Raw genomic sequence first — 14,013 nt, 5'->3', positions numbered from 1 at the left:
TTATGAAAGGGGGGGGGTGCACGTCGCATGCACGCAACGTCTGAAACGATACCATTAATGTTTTGATCGTTCTTTTGTTACTACGGGCCCCCCCCCTGTTGATTTCGTTTTTTTTCTTCTCCTACCCCCCCCCCCCCCTTTCCTTCTTGCTAACCGTTAGTCCAGTTTTTCTGTTCAACTTTCACAAAACGCCAAATGCACTAGCCCCCCCCCCCCCTTTCCACACACACACACGCACTTGGTATCAAGAATATAACTCGGCCCCTTATCAGCGGGCGACACGTTTCTGAAGAAAAAAAAACAGGGGTGGGGGTGATGCACACGCGCACACTCACATTCACATACCCCCCATGTCAGCCTTCAGCCCCCCCCCCCTTAAAAAGAAAAACGACTCCATTAGCTGTCTCAATATTGAAGTAGCGTCTCCGGGAAAAAAGCAGGCCCGACCAGTTTCATTCATGGCTTCCCAGCAGACGATACGCTCGAGGAGGGAGAGTAAGAGGAAATTCTTGCTAGTGTCAAATGACATAGGTCGTGACATTTGGTACAACAGTTGGCGCTAATTCTGCTCTTATTGTCCAGTTGAAGAGCAAAATAAAATACCATCGAATGTACCAGAAACAATATACTATCAGAAACATCAAACACCAAATGTGCCAGAGACAAAATACCACCAAAATGTAGCAGAAACAAGAAGCTACCAAAATTTAGCTGCGACAAAATAAGACCAAAATGTAGTAGAAACAAGAAACTACTAAAATGTAGAGGCGACAAAATACCACCAAAATGTAGCAGAAACAAGAAACGACCAAAATGTAGCGGCGACAAAATACCACCTAAATGTAACAGAAACAAGAAACTACCAAAATGTAGCGGCGACAAAATACCAACTAAATGTAACAGAAACAAGAAACTACCAAAATGTAGCGGCGACAAAATACCACCTAAATGTAACAGAAACAAGAAACTACCAAAATGTAGCGGCGATAAAATACCACCAAAATGTAGCAGAGGCAAAATACCACCCAAATGTAGCGGCAACAAAATACCGACAACTTTGACGAGCACTTATTACAATGCTACACCAACTTTAAATATTCTCAATTCATCAAAATGTTTGTTGAACATCTTTGTCCAGATCAAATGTTTGCTTCTCTGACTCGAGTGTTCATGACTGTAAGAGTCACTGACATTGTGATAGACCGGAAGTATCAGAGGTGCATGCCGGGAAAATGTCAACTGACGGGATTTGAACTTTACAGTAATGAGCTGACATTCGGACAGCTAGAGGTAATGAGCTGACATTTGGACAGTGAGAGGTAATGAGCTGACATTTGGACAGCGAGAGGTAATGAGCTGACATTTGGACAGCGAGAGGTAATGAGCTGACATTCGGACAGCTAGATGTAATGAGCTGACATTTGGACAGTGAGAGGTAATGAGCTGACATTTGGACAGCTAGAGGTAATGAGCTAACATTTGGACAGTGAGAGGTAACGAGCTGACATTCGGACAGCTAGAGGTAATGAGCTGACATTTGGACAGTGAGAGGTAATGAGCTGACATTTGGATAACGAGAGGTAATGAGCTGACATTGGGACAGCTAGAGGTAATGAGCTGACATTGGGACAGCTAGAGGTAATGAGCTGACATTTGGACAGCTAGAGGTAATGAGCTGACATTTGGACAGCTAGAGGTAATGAGCTGACATTTGGACAGCTAGAGGTAATGAGCTGACATTTGGACAGTGAGAGGTAATGAGCTGACATTTGGACAGCGAGAGGTAATGAGCTGACATTGGGACAGCTAGAGGTAATGAGCTGACATTCGGACAGCTAGAGGTAATGAGCTGACATTTGGACAGCTAGAGGTAACGAGCTGACATTTGGACAGCTAGAGGTCTTTTCTTGCATGCGCCGCCATTAGTTCACATCTCGTCGGATGCAGTGTCGATACACGCACCACTTAATATGTGCAGACAAGATCTCATAAGATGCTATTCCATCAAACCACTACCCATAAATATGTTAATAGTTCACTTTTTTTAAGATCCGCTGTTACAGCCAATGAAAGTAATCGACACACCTCTGTATATATATTCAAATATTAATATTAAATAGTCCGCATTTTTTATATCACTCGCCACCAGGGCCGGACTAAGGCATTGGAAAACTAAGCAGCCGCCTTGGACCTCTTAATGGTGGGGGGCCAATCGCATGGGACGAAAAAAAAAAGTTGGAGAGAGAAAAAAAAAAAAAAACATCTAAAAGCGAAACTTGGATGACATCTCAAACACAGCAAAGGTCTGCTGCTCTCTGTCTGCTAGACTAGCTCTAAGTTTTTTACCCTAACTCTAGGTTCATTGACGAAAGTTTAGATTCACTTGTTCGACCGCCAATGTTAGAAAGAGTTCTAGGTAAAGATGTGGAGTCGTTATTTAGAGCCTGGCGAATCAGAAGGCGAACGAAAAGCAGACAGCTTTAACTCTTTCTCTCCGTAATTATTTACCACATTCTGGTGAAATCAACGTTGGTATCGTCAGGTAGGAGAGAAAGAGTTAAAAGAAGTTTCTTTTGGTCAAACGAAATCGGCTATTTTTGCAGGAAACAGACGTGAACACGGTCAAGGAAGAACCAGGCTCAAGCGATGCAGGGGAGACCTAACATACTGGCTTCGATTGGAAAGATCTAGGCTTATAGTCTGAACTTGGCTTGTCTTGGCTACCTAGAAGGGGGGGGGGGGGCTCGAAGTTCGACACCCGACTCGGGCAGAGTTGCGTTTACTGAGCGCCTAAAGGCAGCACGGAAAACCAACTCCTAGGCACCCCCTCCCCCCCACCGGTCCACAAATGAGATTGGACCAAAGCGCTCTGAGCATGCTAAAAGTAGCGCTATATAAAAGCTAAAATAATAATAGTCATCTTCAATGAGCATTAAAGAACGTGTCGAAAACATATTTTGTTTTATTTCGTTACTTATACATGTATGTTTTTAACAAATTGTCTGATTTTATTGTTCCGCTGTTTATTTTAATTTTCATTTCGGGCCACCAAATTCACTTCGCCTAGGGGCCGCCATTTACCCAAGGCCGGCCCTGTGGCAACCGATAAACACATTCACACGTGTACATTAGCACACATACACACCCAAACTTCAAATATAACGAATAAAAAAAAACAAATAATTTGACACTCACGTCTCTACCCCCACGTGACGCTAAGAGGCGAGATTCTACGAGACGTGTCAAAGAGGGGGGGGGGAGGGTGGTGGCGAAATCAATGGATGACATTTAGCCTCATTTTAAATCATTTCTTTGCAGACGTGAACAGCTTTTGTGGAGTTAGAAGACCGCCGACAGCTTCACTATTCGAAATTATATATTCGTGACCCCTGACCTCCCGAAGAGCTACAACTCTGGCGTTACGTTAAATAGCGGTACTGCTGGGGTCAGGGGAAAGGGGGGGGGGGACTTCAGTTGAAATAAAAATTTATAAAAAAAAAAAAGGCTCTACCCTAAAATTACTACACTTTTGACAAGCAAAATATAAAAAAATTATGTTTAAAAAAAAAATCTACGAAGTGAAATGATAGCACCGTACAATCGCTGCCATAACTCTCAATATAGCAAGTTTTATCTCCCATTTTACTAGATGATAATGAATTAATTACCACTGATTGAATAGTTAATTGGTTAATCTTTTGATCGATTCATGAGTTGTCATCGACAATGAATTTCAACTTGATCCGAGAATGGAAAGTAGGGGGGGGGGAGAGTGTAAAAGAATCCACCCAGACAGACAGACGGACTGAGTTAATATAAGATTTGTTAAACAACAAAGCAACTGAGCTGAATCCAACTTATAGCATGGATAGGAAGGGAAGCGTTCACAAAGAATCGACCTTAAAGATCTATTTTCTATCTATTTTCTCTATTTGTGGTTCTCTCCCTTTACATTTCAATCATAGACATAAATAAATATGGACTGGCCGATAATAGAGTTTTATGAAACGAAAATTTGTGATTTGCATTTCTGTGTACTTTATTTATGTCTAGGAATTTTGTTTAATCTCTAAGACTGAAGATCATGCAATTTTTCAATTTTTCAGAATTCGGAAATCCGAATACAATAGATATACATGTTTTCAAGTTACATGAAGTTATTTCCTTTTTCCAGTCTATATTTATTTATGTCTATGATTTCAATGTTTAGTATTGAGTCTAGCAGCTACTAGATCTACATGTAAAAAAAAAAAGTAAAGTAAAGTACCCCTTTTGTGACCTAGCAATCTATAGGCCAGATCGGTAAAGCTCATCTGTTTCTATGGCCGAGACCATTAACGAGGGTATCACGTGGCCAGCAAAATGAGCAATCGCCTCTACTTTCCCCAACTAATGTCAAGTAGCCAATATATTTTCCCCCAACTAATGTCAAGTAGCCAATATATTTTTTCCCAACTAATGTCAAGTAGCCAATATATTTTTTCCCAACTAATGTCAAGTAGCCAATATATTTTTTCCCAACTAATGTCAAGTAGCCAATATATTTTTTCCCAACTAATGTCAAGTAGCCAATATGTTTTTCCCAACTAATGTCAAGTAGCCAATATATTTTTTCCCAACTAATGTCAAGTAGCCAATATATTTTTTCCCAACTAATGTCAAGTAGCCAATATATTTTTCCCCAACTAATGTCAAGTAGCCAATATATTTTTTCCCAACTAATGTCAAGTAGCCAATATATTTTTTCCCCAACTAATGTCAGATAGCCAATATGTGTATGTGTAAGCGGTCTCCTCTGCTGTGTGAGTAGGTCACGTGTGTGTGTGTGTCGCTGTGGAGGTGTGTCGCCGTGTGAGCGTGTGTGCAAGTTGACAATTTTACGCTCTGGTTCCCACACACTGAGCCGGATACAGTCGTATCGGCGCCCTGCACAAGGTAGACAACAAAACATTTCCCACCTCAAACGTAGTCCAGGAATAAGCAGATGTTGAATTCGGTTTCGCTTGTGGGCGTTGTCGCCAAACGAGGATGTTATTAGCCTAATGATAGTGCCGCCCATGTGGGTAATTTACTGTGTGTCCTCGTGTCTGGTAGAGAAGTAGGCCTCTGTTAAATTGTTTAACCCTTTGAACCCCACCATTAGCCGTCACTTGATCCCCGTGATCACCGTAGTGTGTTGTAGGGTTAACCAGGAGCCTCAACAATGTTAATTATACCGTTGAGGTTAAAGTTCACCTACAGTCTCGTCTCTAACAGGAGCGGAAATGTAATGGTGAGAATGGCAACGGAGTTGTCATAGCAATCATTCTAATGTGAGTATTCTACACGCACACACACACACACTTCCGACAAAGTTTAGTTCATAGATTTATTTGAACTGTAATATACATATACGTGGCCAGCATTGCGCAATCCACAGCATCACTTGCAAAACTCAAAACAATCTGGACAGACAAAAGCACAGCCCTCGACACTAAATCCGACTGGTGCTTGCGCTCCAGAAGAGGATCCTAGCAATAGAACAAAGATGCTACAGAAAGATCTTAGGTATCTCTTACTAAGACATCATCACAAATGAATAGAAATGATATAGGATTATTTAATAATTAATTAATTGGATTAATACAGCGATTGGACCCCACGATGACGTGCTAATCACTGTCAAACAACGCAAACTTAAACTCTATGACCACATCAAAAAGTTCTCAGGACTCGGAAAGACCTTCCTTCAAGGAACAGTACCAGGAAAAAGAGAAGAGGAAGACAGAGAAAACGATGGAAAGACAACATAAAAGAATCGACAGGCCTGTCAGTGAATGAAATTTTATTTAAGGCAAAAGACAGAGAATAATCGTGTGTGGTGCCCCAACGGTTCAACAGACTATTGGGATAGGTGAAGGCGATACATATAAGATTTAGAAATGGGGCAGCCACAAGAGCTATTAGACTTCTTTCTAGCAGAGATTAGGCCTACATTCTTAAAATAGCCACAACAAGAGAGGGGGGGGGGTTACGACAGAGCATCCATCCTGGAAGGGAGGCACCTACAAACTAAAAAAAATAAATATTAAAACTTAATAAACTACTGATGCTAAATATGAACAAAATGAGATTAAAAATAGAAGTACTCTAATGTGCCACTACTCTGGCATTATTGATGTGCATTTTATCAAAGTCTTCAAAACAGGATAGAGGCCTCCAATTCAATCCTGCTCTGATCCTAATATATTGTAGAGACGCACCCTAGGGGACCGTCTATGAAAGAGACAAAAAAATTACGTCACAACCGAGACAGAGAGTGTAGAGTGTAGATCAGGGGTTCTCAACCTGTGGGTCGCGACCCCCCTTGGGGGGGTCGATTGACCATTTGCCAGGGGTCGCCTAAGACCATCGAAAATACTGATTATTTTTGTCTATTCTTCTATTGCTATGTGTGTGTGTGTTGAGGTGGGTCGCGGCAAAGTGGGGGATTTTAATAAGGGGTCGCCGAGCTGAAAAGGTTGAGAACCGCTGGTGTAGATAGTTTAGTGATAGAGAAAAAATCGTAAGGGCTCTCATTGGAGACTTTCACGATAAACTTACCAATGTCAAGGACGCTAAAACTGATCCTGCCAAAAAGTGCCAACTAAACAAAAGTCCAAAAACAGAAGAGGTTTAAAAAACAATTGTGATTCTGCAGTGCTAAAATAAGCGCAAAATTTGATGACGTAACCTGTTAAAAAACATAGCTACTCAACTTTTCCTTTTTGTTTTGTATACCGGATGAACCAATAAACTTGCTATGTGAACGTTTTCCCGCCATATATGAAAATCTCCAAAAGAGCGAGCATCTTGTATTAGTTGTTAATAGACCTTATTGGGAATTTGACGAGATTATAATTAGACTATTTTAGACGGACCTAGGAATTATGGGAATTAACTAAATAAGGAATTATGGGATGGATTTTAACTGTAGCAGACATTAGTAAGACATTAGTTGGTTGAACGAACTCCATCTAGACCTAAATCTACTTCTCAGACATCTGTAATCAGTGTTTACTAAACAACCCACAACATAGTATAGCGACAGAGACATTTTGAACAACGTTGGCTTCCGGTCTCAGTTTCTGTGACAGAGTTCACTTTACAAACTTACAAAGTTGTTCCTGAGTTTGTTTATTACAGACAATCACGGCTACAGCGTTAATGGTGTAGCCCTGTAAGGTTGCCCATCATTTGGGGGCCCGGGGGGATTGACCACTTTAGGGGCCCCTGCATTTTGCGTAATATTTAATGTAAAAAAAACTCTAATTTGGCGGTCCCCATCAAGTGGGGGCCCCGGGGGATTTTCAAATTCTCCCCCTCTCTCTCGCCACCCTAGCTACGCCCCTGGTGTAGCCGAGATGGACCAGGATATCAGATTCCTGATTCGACCCTTAATAGTTTTATTTAAAATGGCAGGTCATTCTGAAATCATTGGGTCAGTCTAATCACAAAATGACCGTTAATATCGAGGAGGGGGGGGGGAGTGATGAGTGTAGGTTAGTACGGGGCAGTCATTGAGAAACATATTTGATACAAAACTTTCTCCAGTTGCACCTAGCTCCATGTGAACAAACTAAACACACATTACATTTTGAAAAATAATGATGAAAGATTATTTTAACAAAAAAAAAAAAAAAACAATAAATAAAGGATATGCTTGGGCCACAAGGCCTTCATCAGCTATAAAAAAAAAAAAAAACAACGAAAAATACACTATAAAATAGGCCTTGTGGCCCAAACGCCAAAGTAATCCCGCAGCAATTTTCGAGCTAGGATGAGATTATCTTTAAATCTGAAGGGACATCCGAAACATGTCAAACAAACAACTAAACCTTCTGCTTTTTTTTTTTTTACTTTGGTCTATCAGGTTTTCTATATGCATGTCTATTGTATTCTAATAGGCCTACAACTATTCTCCCCCCCCCCCCCCCGCAGCAGTCAATCTTTTAATTTTTTTTTTCAGTCTAATATTTTCTAGTGTGTGTTGGGTAAGCGTGCTCTCCATCTCAGCACGAACATTAACACTGGGCTCTACGATATGCCTCGCAGGATGGGCAACTTTTACAAGTGTATCAAATCGGAGCGCTGTATGGTAATTTTTCGAGGCACTGCCTAGAACAGGGGGGTTCTCAACCTGGGGGGGGTCGATTGACGATTTCTCAGGGGTCGCCAAAGACCATCGAAAAATGAATTGCTATTGTCTGTTCTTCTATTTCTGTGTGTGTGCTGGGGGTGGGGGGGGGTCGCGGCAGAGTGGGGGGTAAAAAGGGGTCGCCGAGCCTAAAAGGTTGAGAACCGCTGGCCTAGAACAAAACGTTCCTCGTGTGTGTCAGGGATGACCGGACCAGCTTAATCTTCATTGTAACACATGCCAGTGCAGCGGCAGCACTCTGCTCGTGAAAGAGACAGCTGGGGGGCTCTTGACCAAAGACCACGTGACTTATATTTGAGACCCAAGAAAAATCAGGACCAGATGGTGGAAAGAGAGGGCTTAAATCGACTCCCCTTGGCAAACAACGGCTTAATTGTCCGTGTCAGTAGAGGACTAAATACGTAGTTTACAGCTGGGTCTACGTTGTCACGTGACACGCTGCACTAGTTCTCAAATTCTATTATTTTGTAGTCTACATTTCTTTGCACTTTCAGGCACCTCATGTTGAAAGTTGCAAGACCAGAATCGACTATTTTTAGTTACTACCAGTAGTAATAGAAAATAAATACCTAATTTCTGAAAATACGAAAAAACCTGCATATATGTAACCCTGCCGGACCAAGTAAAACAAAGGACGTTTGGGCCACGAGGCCTTCATCAGCATGTTGGTTACATATATGCAGGATTTTCGCATTTTCTATACAGTCGTTTTCCCCTGCAACAGTAAATCTTTGTTGTATTTTTTTTTTTAGTCTTTGAACTTTCTTATTTCTGAAACATAAATTTTTATTAAACTTTCATACCAGCAATGGGTGGTGGAGTGGTGAAGCGCTTGGCCTGCGAACTTTTTTTTAAATTTCGCATTTTAGGGACGCATCTGAGTCTAGTTGGAACCTGACATTAGTGAGGAAAAAGTAACGGCTGGACGTTGTGCTGACCAGTGATACCGGCCTTAAGTAATTGGAGGTTCTAGGCCAAGTAAATTAGCTGGCCCAAAATGAAATTAAAAAAAAAACAAGAACGAAAATTAATTAAAACCTTCATGCATCTAAATCAACAAATAAATAAATTCATATGGCGCAATTCCACAAGCGCAGGGGTTCTCAAAATGTGGGTCGCGACCCCCTTTCCGGGTCGATTGACGATTTGCCAGGGGTCGTCTAAGACCATCGAAGATAAGGATTGTTATTGTCTATTCTTCTATTGCTGTAAGTGTGTGTATGTGCGGGGTCGCGGAAGAGTGGGGGAATGTAAAAAGGGGTCGCCGAGCATAAAAGGTTGAGAACCGCTGCACAAGCGTAGAGCATCTTGAATCATAGCGTAGAGACTTAGAGTTAGGCTAGTAGACGAGTCGTAAGACTTCTGAGATATTCGAGATTTGATCCTTGCCAGGTTCCCACCAATCGGAAGCCCTAGGCGACTGCCTATAGTTTGCCTATGCCTTAAGGCCGGCCCTACTCTCGTTAACCATTAACCAAAGAAACATATGAGCTTTACATCCTCTGCCCTATACAGCGCAATGACTTAAAAGGGGAACTAATACTATCAGCAATATAACTCGTAAATTAAAGACCAGAATCTGATAGTAAATATTGACAAAAATTACATTGTATGTATAGGCCCTATACAAATTGATAAATCTAGAAGGAAAAAATGATTAGTTGGCAGATGAGAGTTTCCAAATGAGTTGTTGTTTTTTTTAACAGTTTTTTTTTTAAAGAAAACAAATCTATTGGTAGGCCTACTTTAACAATTTTTTTTTAATGACCCTAAATCCAAAAATGTTTTAGGAAGAATTACCAAGAGGTAGGTTAGGAGAGAGGGAGCAAATGTGTGAATCCCCCCCCCCCTCTTCTCGTGTCCCCAAAGGTACGCTGCGCGGGGCTGCACCACTAAGTGAATCCCACCCCACCCCCCTCCCAATTGAACAATGTTACAGTGGTGTCAAGCAAGACTGATCGGGTTAAATGAAAGTTAAAACATGGCACCACCTCGTGCCGAGTGTTTGCTGCTACTGTGTACAGTCTACTTCACGTGTACACGCAGACCGGGGACAGGTGACACGCTTGTACACACACACACACGTCTGTACACTTTACACCGCTCACTTTTTTCCGTAGTACCAAATACGTGTGTGTGCCCCCTAAATATACATCGTCCCCATTCTGTTCATCCAGAGACTAAATTGCTAATACGGTATATAAAGTATTATAGGGATTTCAAGACTAAATGTCCCTTTTTTTTTCCAGCTATTTAAATCTGACAATACAAAATACCATTAAAAATACCAAAAGTAATTTGATAGATTATTTTCTTATCATATAAATAACAGAAGTTTCTTCAAAAAGAGAAGATAATTACATATCGTATTGACATCTATCCCCCATTGACGTTATCCGAATTATTGAAAACAATGGAACTCATTCACCAATCGTAAACAAACAACATTTAGCCACGCGATTCTCTATCACTTCTATACAAATTACGATCTAATTTTTAATACGCAACGGCTATCACGTGACAGTTTTTTTTCCTTTGTTTTATCAATATTATCACGTGACTAAATGTTGTTTGTTTACGATTGGTGAATGAGGTGCATTTACTAATGTAGATCTCTCACATTTACAAGACCATAAACAATTTATTATAGATCTAGATCTAGACCTAAATATTATTTCAGACTAAAACATATAGATCGATGATATTCTATTTAAAATGAGAGGGGGCAGATATAATATTATCACAATATTAATGTATGGAAGGCCATGGAATTGTTGTTATCAATGAAAAGTTCAATTGCATATTAATTGGCTAGACTTTAATCTATATAGGTTATGGTACTTTAGAGAAGCGAAGTTTAGTTTCTGCAGTTACATGACACGACTCTGAATATTTTCTTCCTTTCAGGCAGATCAAAAGAACCCCAAAGAAAGTTGGCATATTTAAATTAGGGCTAACTAAGAGGCTGGTGTGAGTTCTGTAATGGTACGTGTACGGTAACGCTCTCGCTTGAAACACACACACAGTCTGTGTGTCATGTTAGCGGCAGGTGAGTTGTCGATTTTTTGACACACAAATGTTTACACATGTCGGAACACACTCGGACACGAGACCTAATCATGTTAAAGGTCAATCACAAGAACCGGTGACTTACCTATCGTCGTATGCGAAGCCTGCCTCTAATGTGTTCAGGTAGAGTACTAAGGCCAGCAAAGCTGTCACAAACGGTAGGTAATCCATCTTTGACTAATGTAGTTCCTTTCAGATTGAGCTAGGCACCCGCCCTCGGCCATGATCTCGCTTCGTCTGCTAGGGAAACACTTTGGGACCGAGGTTAACTCGGCTCTCGTACGCACCTTTCTCCACCCCCTTCGGTACCCACTCTCTCTCTCTCTCTCTCTTTCTTCCATACCTCTCCCACATTGACTTGTAATCGATTCAAGGAAAAAAAAAAAAAGGGTTCAAGCGACGCGATTGTAGAAACAGAAAACGAAGCGAGGCGCGGGACATGCGCAGAGCGATACTGATGACTGAACAAATAATGTTTCCTTACTTGACATTAAAATTCAACAAGGTGGATTAGAGAGGTAGTCCAGGCATGTCAACCAGCGGCCTCCTGGACAATGTGGCACGCAACGAACATTTAGCGGGCCGACAGTTGTGATGTCAACACGTATCGCTTCGGGTCCATAAAATGTTGGGGGGAAAAAAATCGTCACTAGATCTAGTCGGAGCTTATCAAATCTATTAATATTTGCATCGCTGGTCACGTGACAAATAACCACCAATCACAGTTGTAGTATCTCCTTAAACATAATCTTTAGTGTGCGTTTACTTTAAGCGCCACTTTTGTACTATAAATAGAACAGTGGAGCTATTTTTACAACACAATAAGCACGTGACCTCAAAGTCGCCGGATGAAAGCGCACTTTTTTTTTTTTAAACTGCATTTTAGAAAAACGCGCTATTGTTTGTATTGTCAGCTCATTTGTCAATATCATATCTGACAACGAAAAGCGCTATTAAAAATCCGAGTTCACCAGTTGATCTGAGGCTTAATTTACACTTATGTATTTAAATATTTTTATATGTATTTTTTATTTACAATGGCTCTGCCCTGCATTAGATGTGAGTCCATTTGCTGAATTTACCTATATGCAAGACAAGATAGCTTGCTTTGGAGGGGGGGGGAGGGGCCGAAAAATTGTTGGAAAAATTGATTTATGTTGATTACATGGGCCCCATATCTCAATTACCTTAGGGCCTCATTAAATCTAGGTCTAAATCCAGTCCTGGATGTGACAAAATATGCAGTTCAAAATATGGGTTTTGTAGTCATGTGAAACCCTGCACTCACCCTTGGGAATCGAAGTCACTGACATTATTATTATTTACTAAAGGAGTTTTTAATTTAAAAAAAACAGCAACATCTGACTTTTAAGGGAGATGTCACGAGCCCCCTTACCTCACATCACATCCTCACTTTATTCTCTTGGCTCTCTTCATCTAGCAATGATTCTCACGCTTTGGTGCGAGAAGTTACTTTTGTTTCAATATTGAATGTGTTACTTTAAATAATTTACTAATTACTCAGTACTTTAAACCAATATTACTTTACAGTGTCTTAACTTATTCACAACATCTAAATGACAACATGTATATATATATATATATATATATATATATATATATATATATATATATATATATATATATATATATATATAACTCGTGAAGTCAACTCCTAATTAAAACTAATATTTAATATTCTATTTAAGGCAACAATGACCACTTTAAAATCAAGTACTACATGTAATAAAAGATTGATTATTTAAATACTCTATGACAAATGGCAGAATGTATGATTAATGATAAAATAATACAATATAAATGCATGTAGAATGAATAGCATACAACAACAAGAAAAATAGTTTTTTACCCATGCTCAGCCAGACCAACCAGTTCCCTCCTCAATGCACGCTCCTGGGCCCAACATCACAAGGCTACATGAGTTCAACATATGTTGTCTGTCTGTCATTTGTGTAGACTATCGTCTGTCGCTCATTTTCGAGCTTCCATCTACTGCCGTCAATGATCTCCATCATAAAGTACTCAGGCTATCTCTACTGACTTCACGGACTGTCCCTCCAAAGACTGTCACTGACTCAAAGACTGTCGCCAACTCAGACTGTCACTGACTCAAAGACTGTCGCCAACTCAAACTGTCACTGACTCAAAGACTGTCGCCAACTCAGACTGTCACTGACTCAAAGACTGTCGCCAACTGAGACTGTCACTGACCCAAAGACTGTCGCCAACTCAGACTGCCACTGACTCAAAGACTGTCGCCAACTGAGACTGTCACTGACTCAAAGACTGTCGCCAACTCAGACTGTCACTGACTCAAAGACTGTCGCCAACTCAGACTGTCACTGACTCAAAGACTGTAGCCAACTCAGACTGACACTGACTCAAAGACTGTCGCCGACTCAAAGACTGTCACCGACTCAAAGACTGTCGCCAACTCAGACTGTCACTGACTCAAAGACTGTCTCCAACTGAGACTGTCACTCCTGGTCTTTTAGAGCTACCCCTATATGCTACAGCATCTCTGGCACACGACACACGCCCCTGCTAACGCCAAACGGCGCTGTGTCCCGGTCTGCCCCAAACCTCTCTCTATTTAGCCTGAGTATCTAGCCCACGCCTAAAACTAACATTAACAATTGTCTGTGTCTGTCCAGACCCATGTGTCAGTCGCTCTACAAGACAAACATCTATTTAACTGGCATTGCCCTAACCTTTGTCTGGTCTCTGTCAAATATATCGGTGAGCTT

The 14,013-nt window shown here is 40.9% G+C and overlaps 1 protein-coding gene across 1 annotated transcript in view; it reads right to left on the bottom strand.

Moving 5' to 3' along the window:
• LOC106080189 (protein O-mannosyl-transferase TMTC2-like) overlaps nt 1–11,571 on the bottom strand; it is a 43,717-nt gene extending 32,146 nt beyond the window's left edge. The window contains exon 1 of the mRNA XM_056033094.1: nt 11,331–11,571. Within this exon, the coding sequence (XP_055889069.1) occupies nt 11,331–11,416 (86 nt within the window). The 5' untranslated portion in view covers nt 11,417–11,571. The remainder of the gene's footprint in view (nt 1–11,330) is intronic.
• Nucleotides 11,572–14,013: the final 2,442 nt, after the last annotated feature.

This window comes from Biomphalaria glabrata, chromosome 6, assembly GCF_947242115.1.
Source record: "Biomphalaria glabrata chromosome 6, xgBioGlab47.1, whole genome shotgun sequence".
Classification (NCBI taxonomy): domain Eukaryota; kingdom Metazoa; phylum Mollusca; class Gastropoda; family Planorbidae; genus Biomphalaria; species Biomphalaria glabrata.
This window is presented reverse-complemented; position numbering and strand designations above follow the sequence as displayed.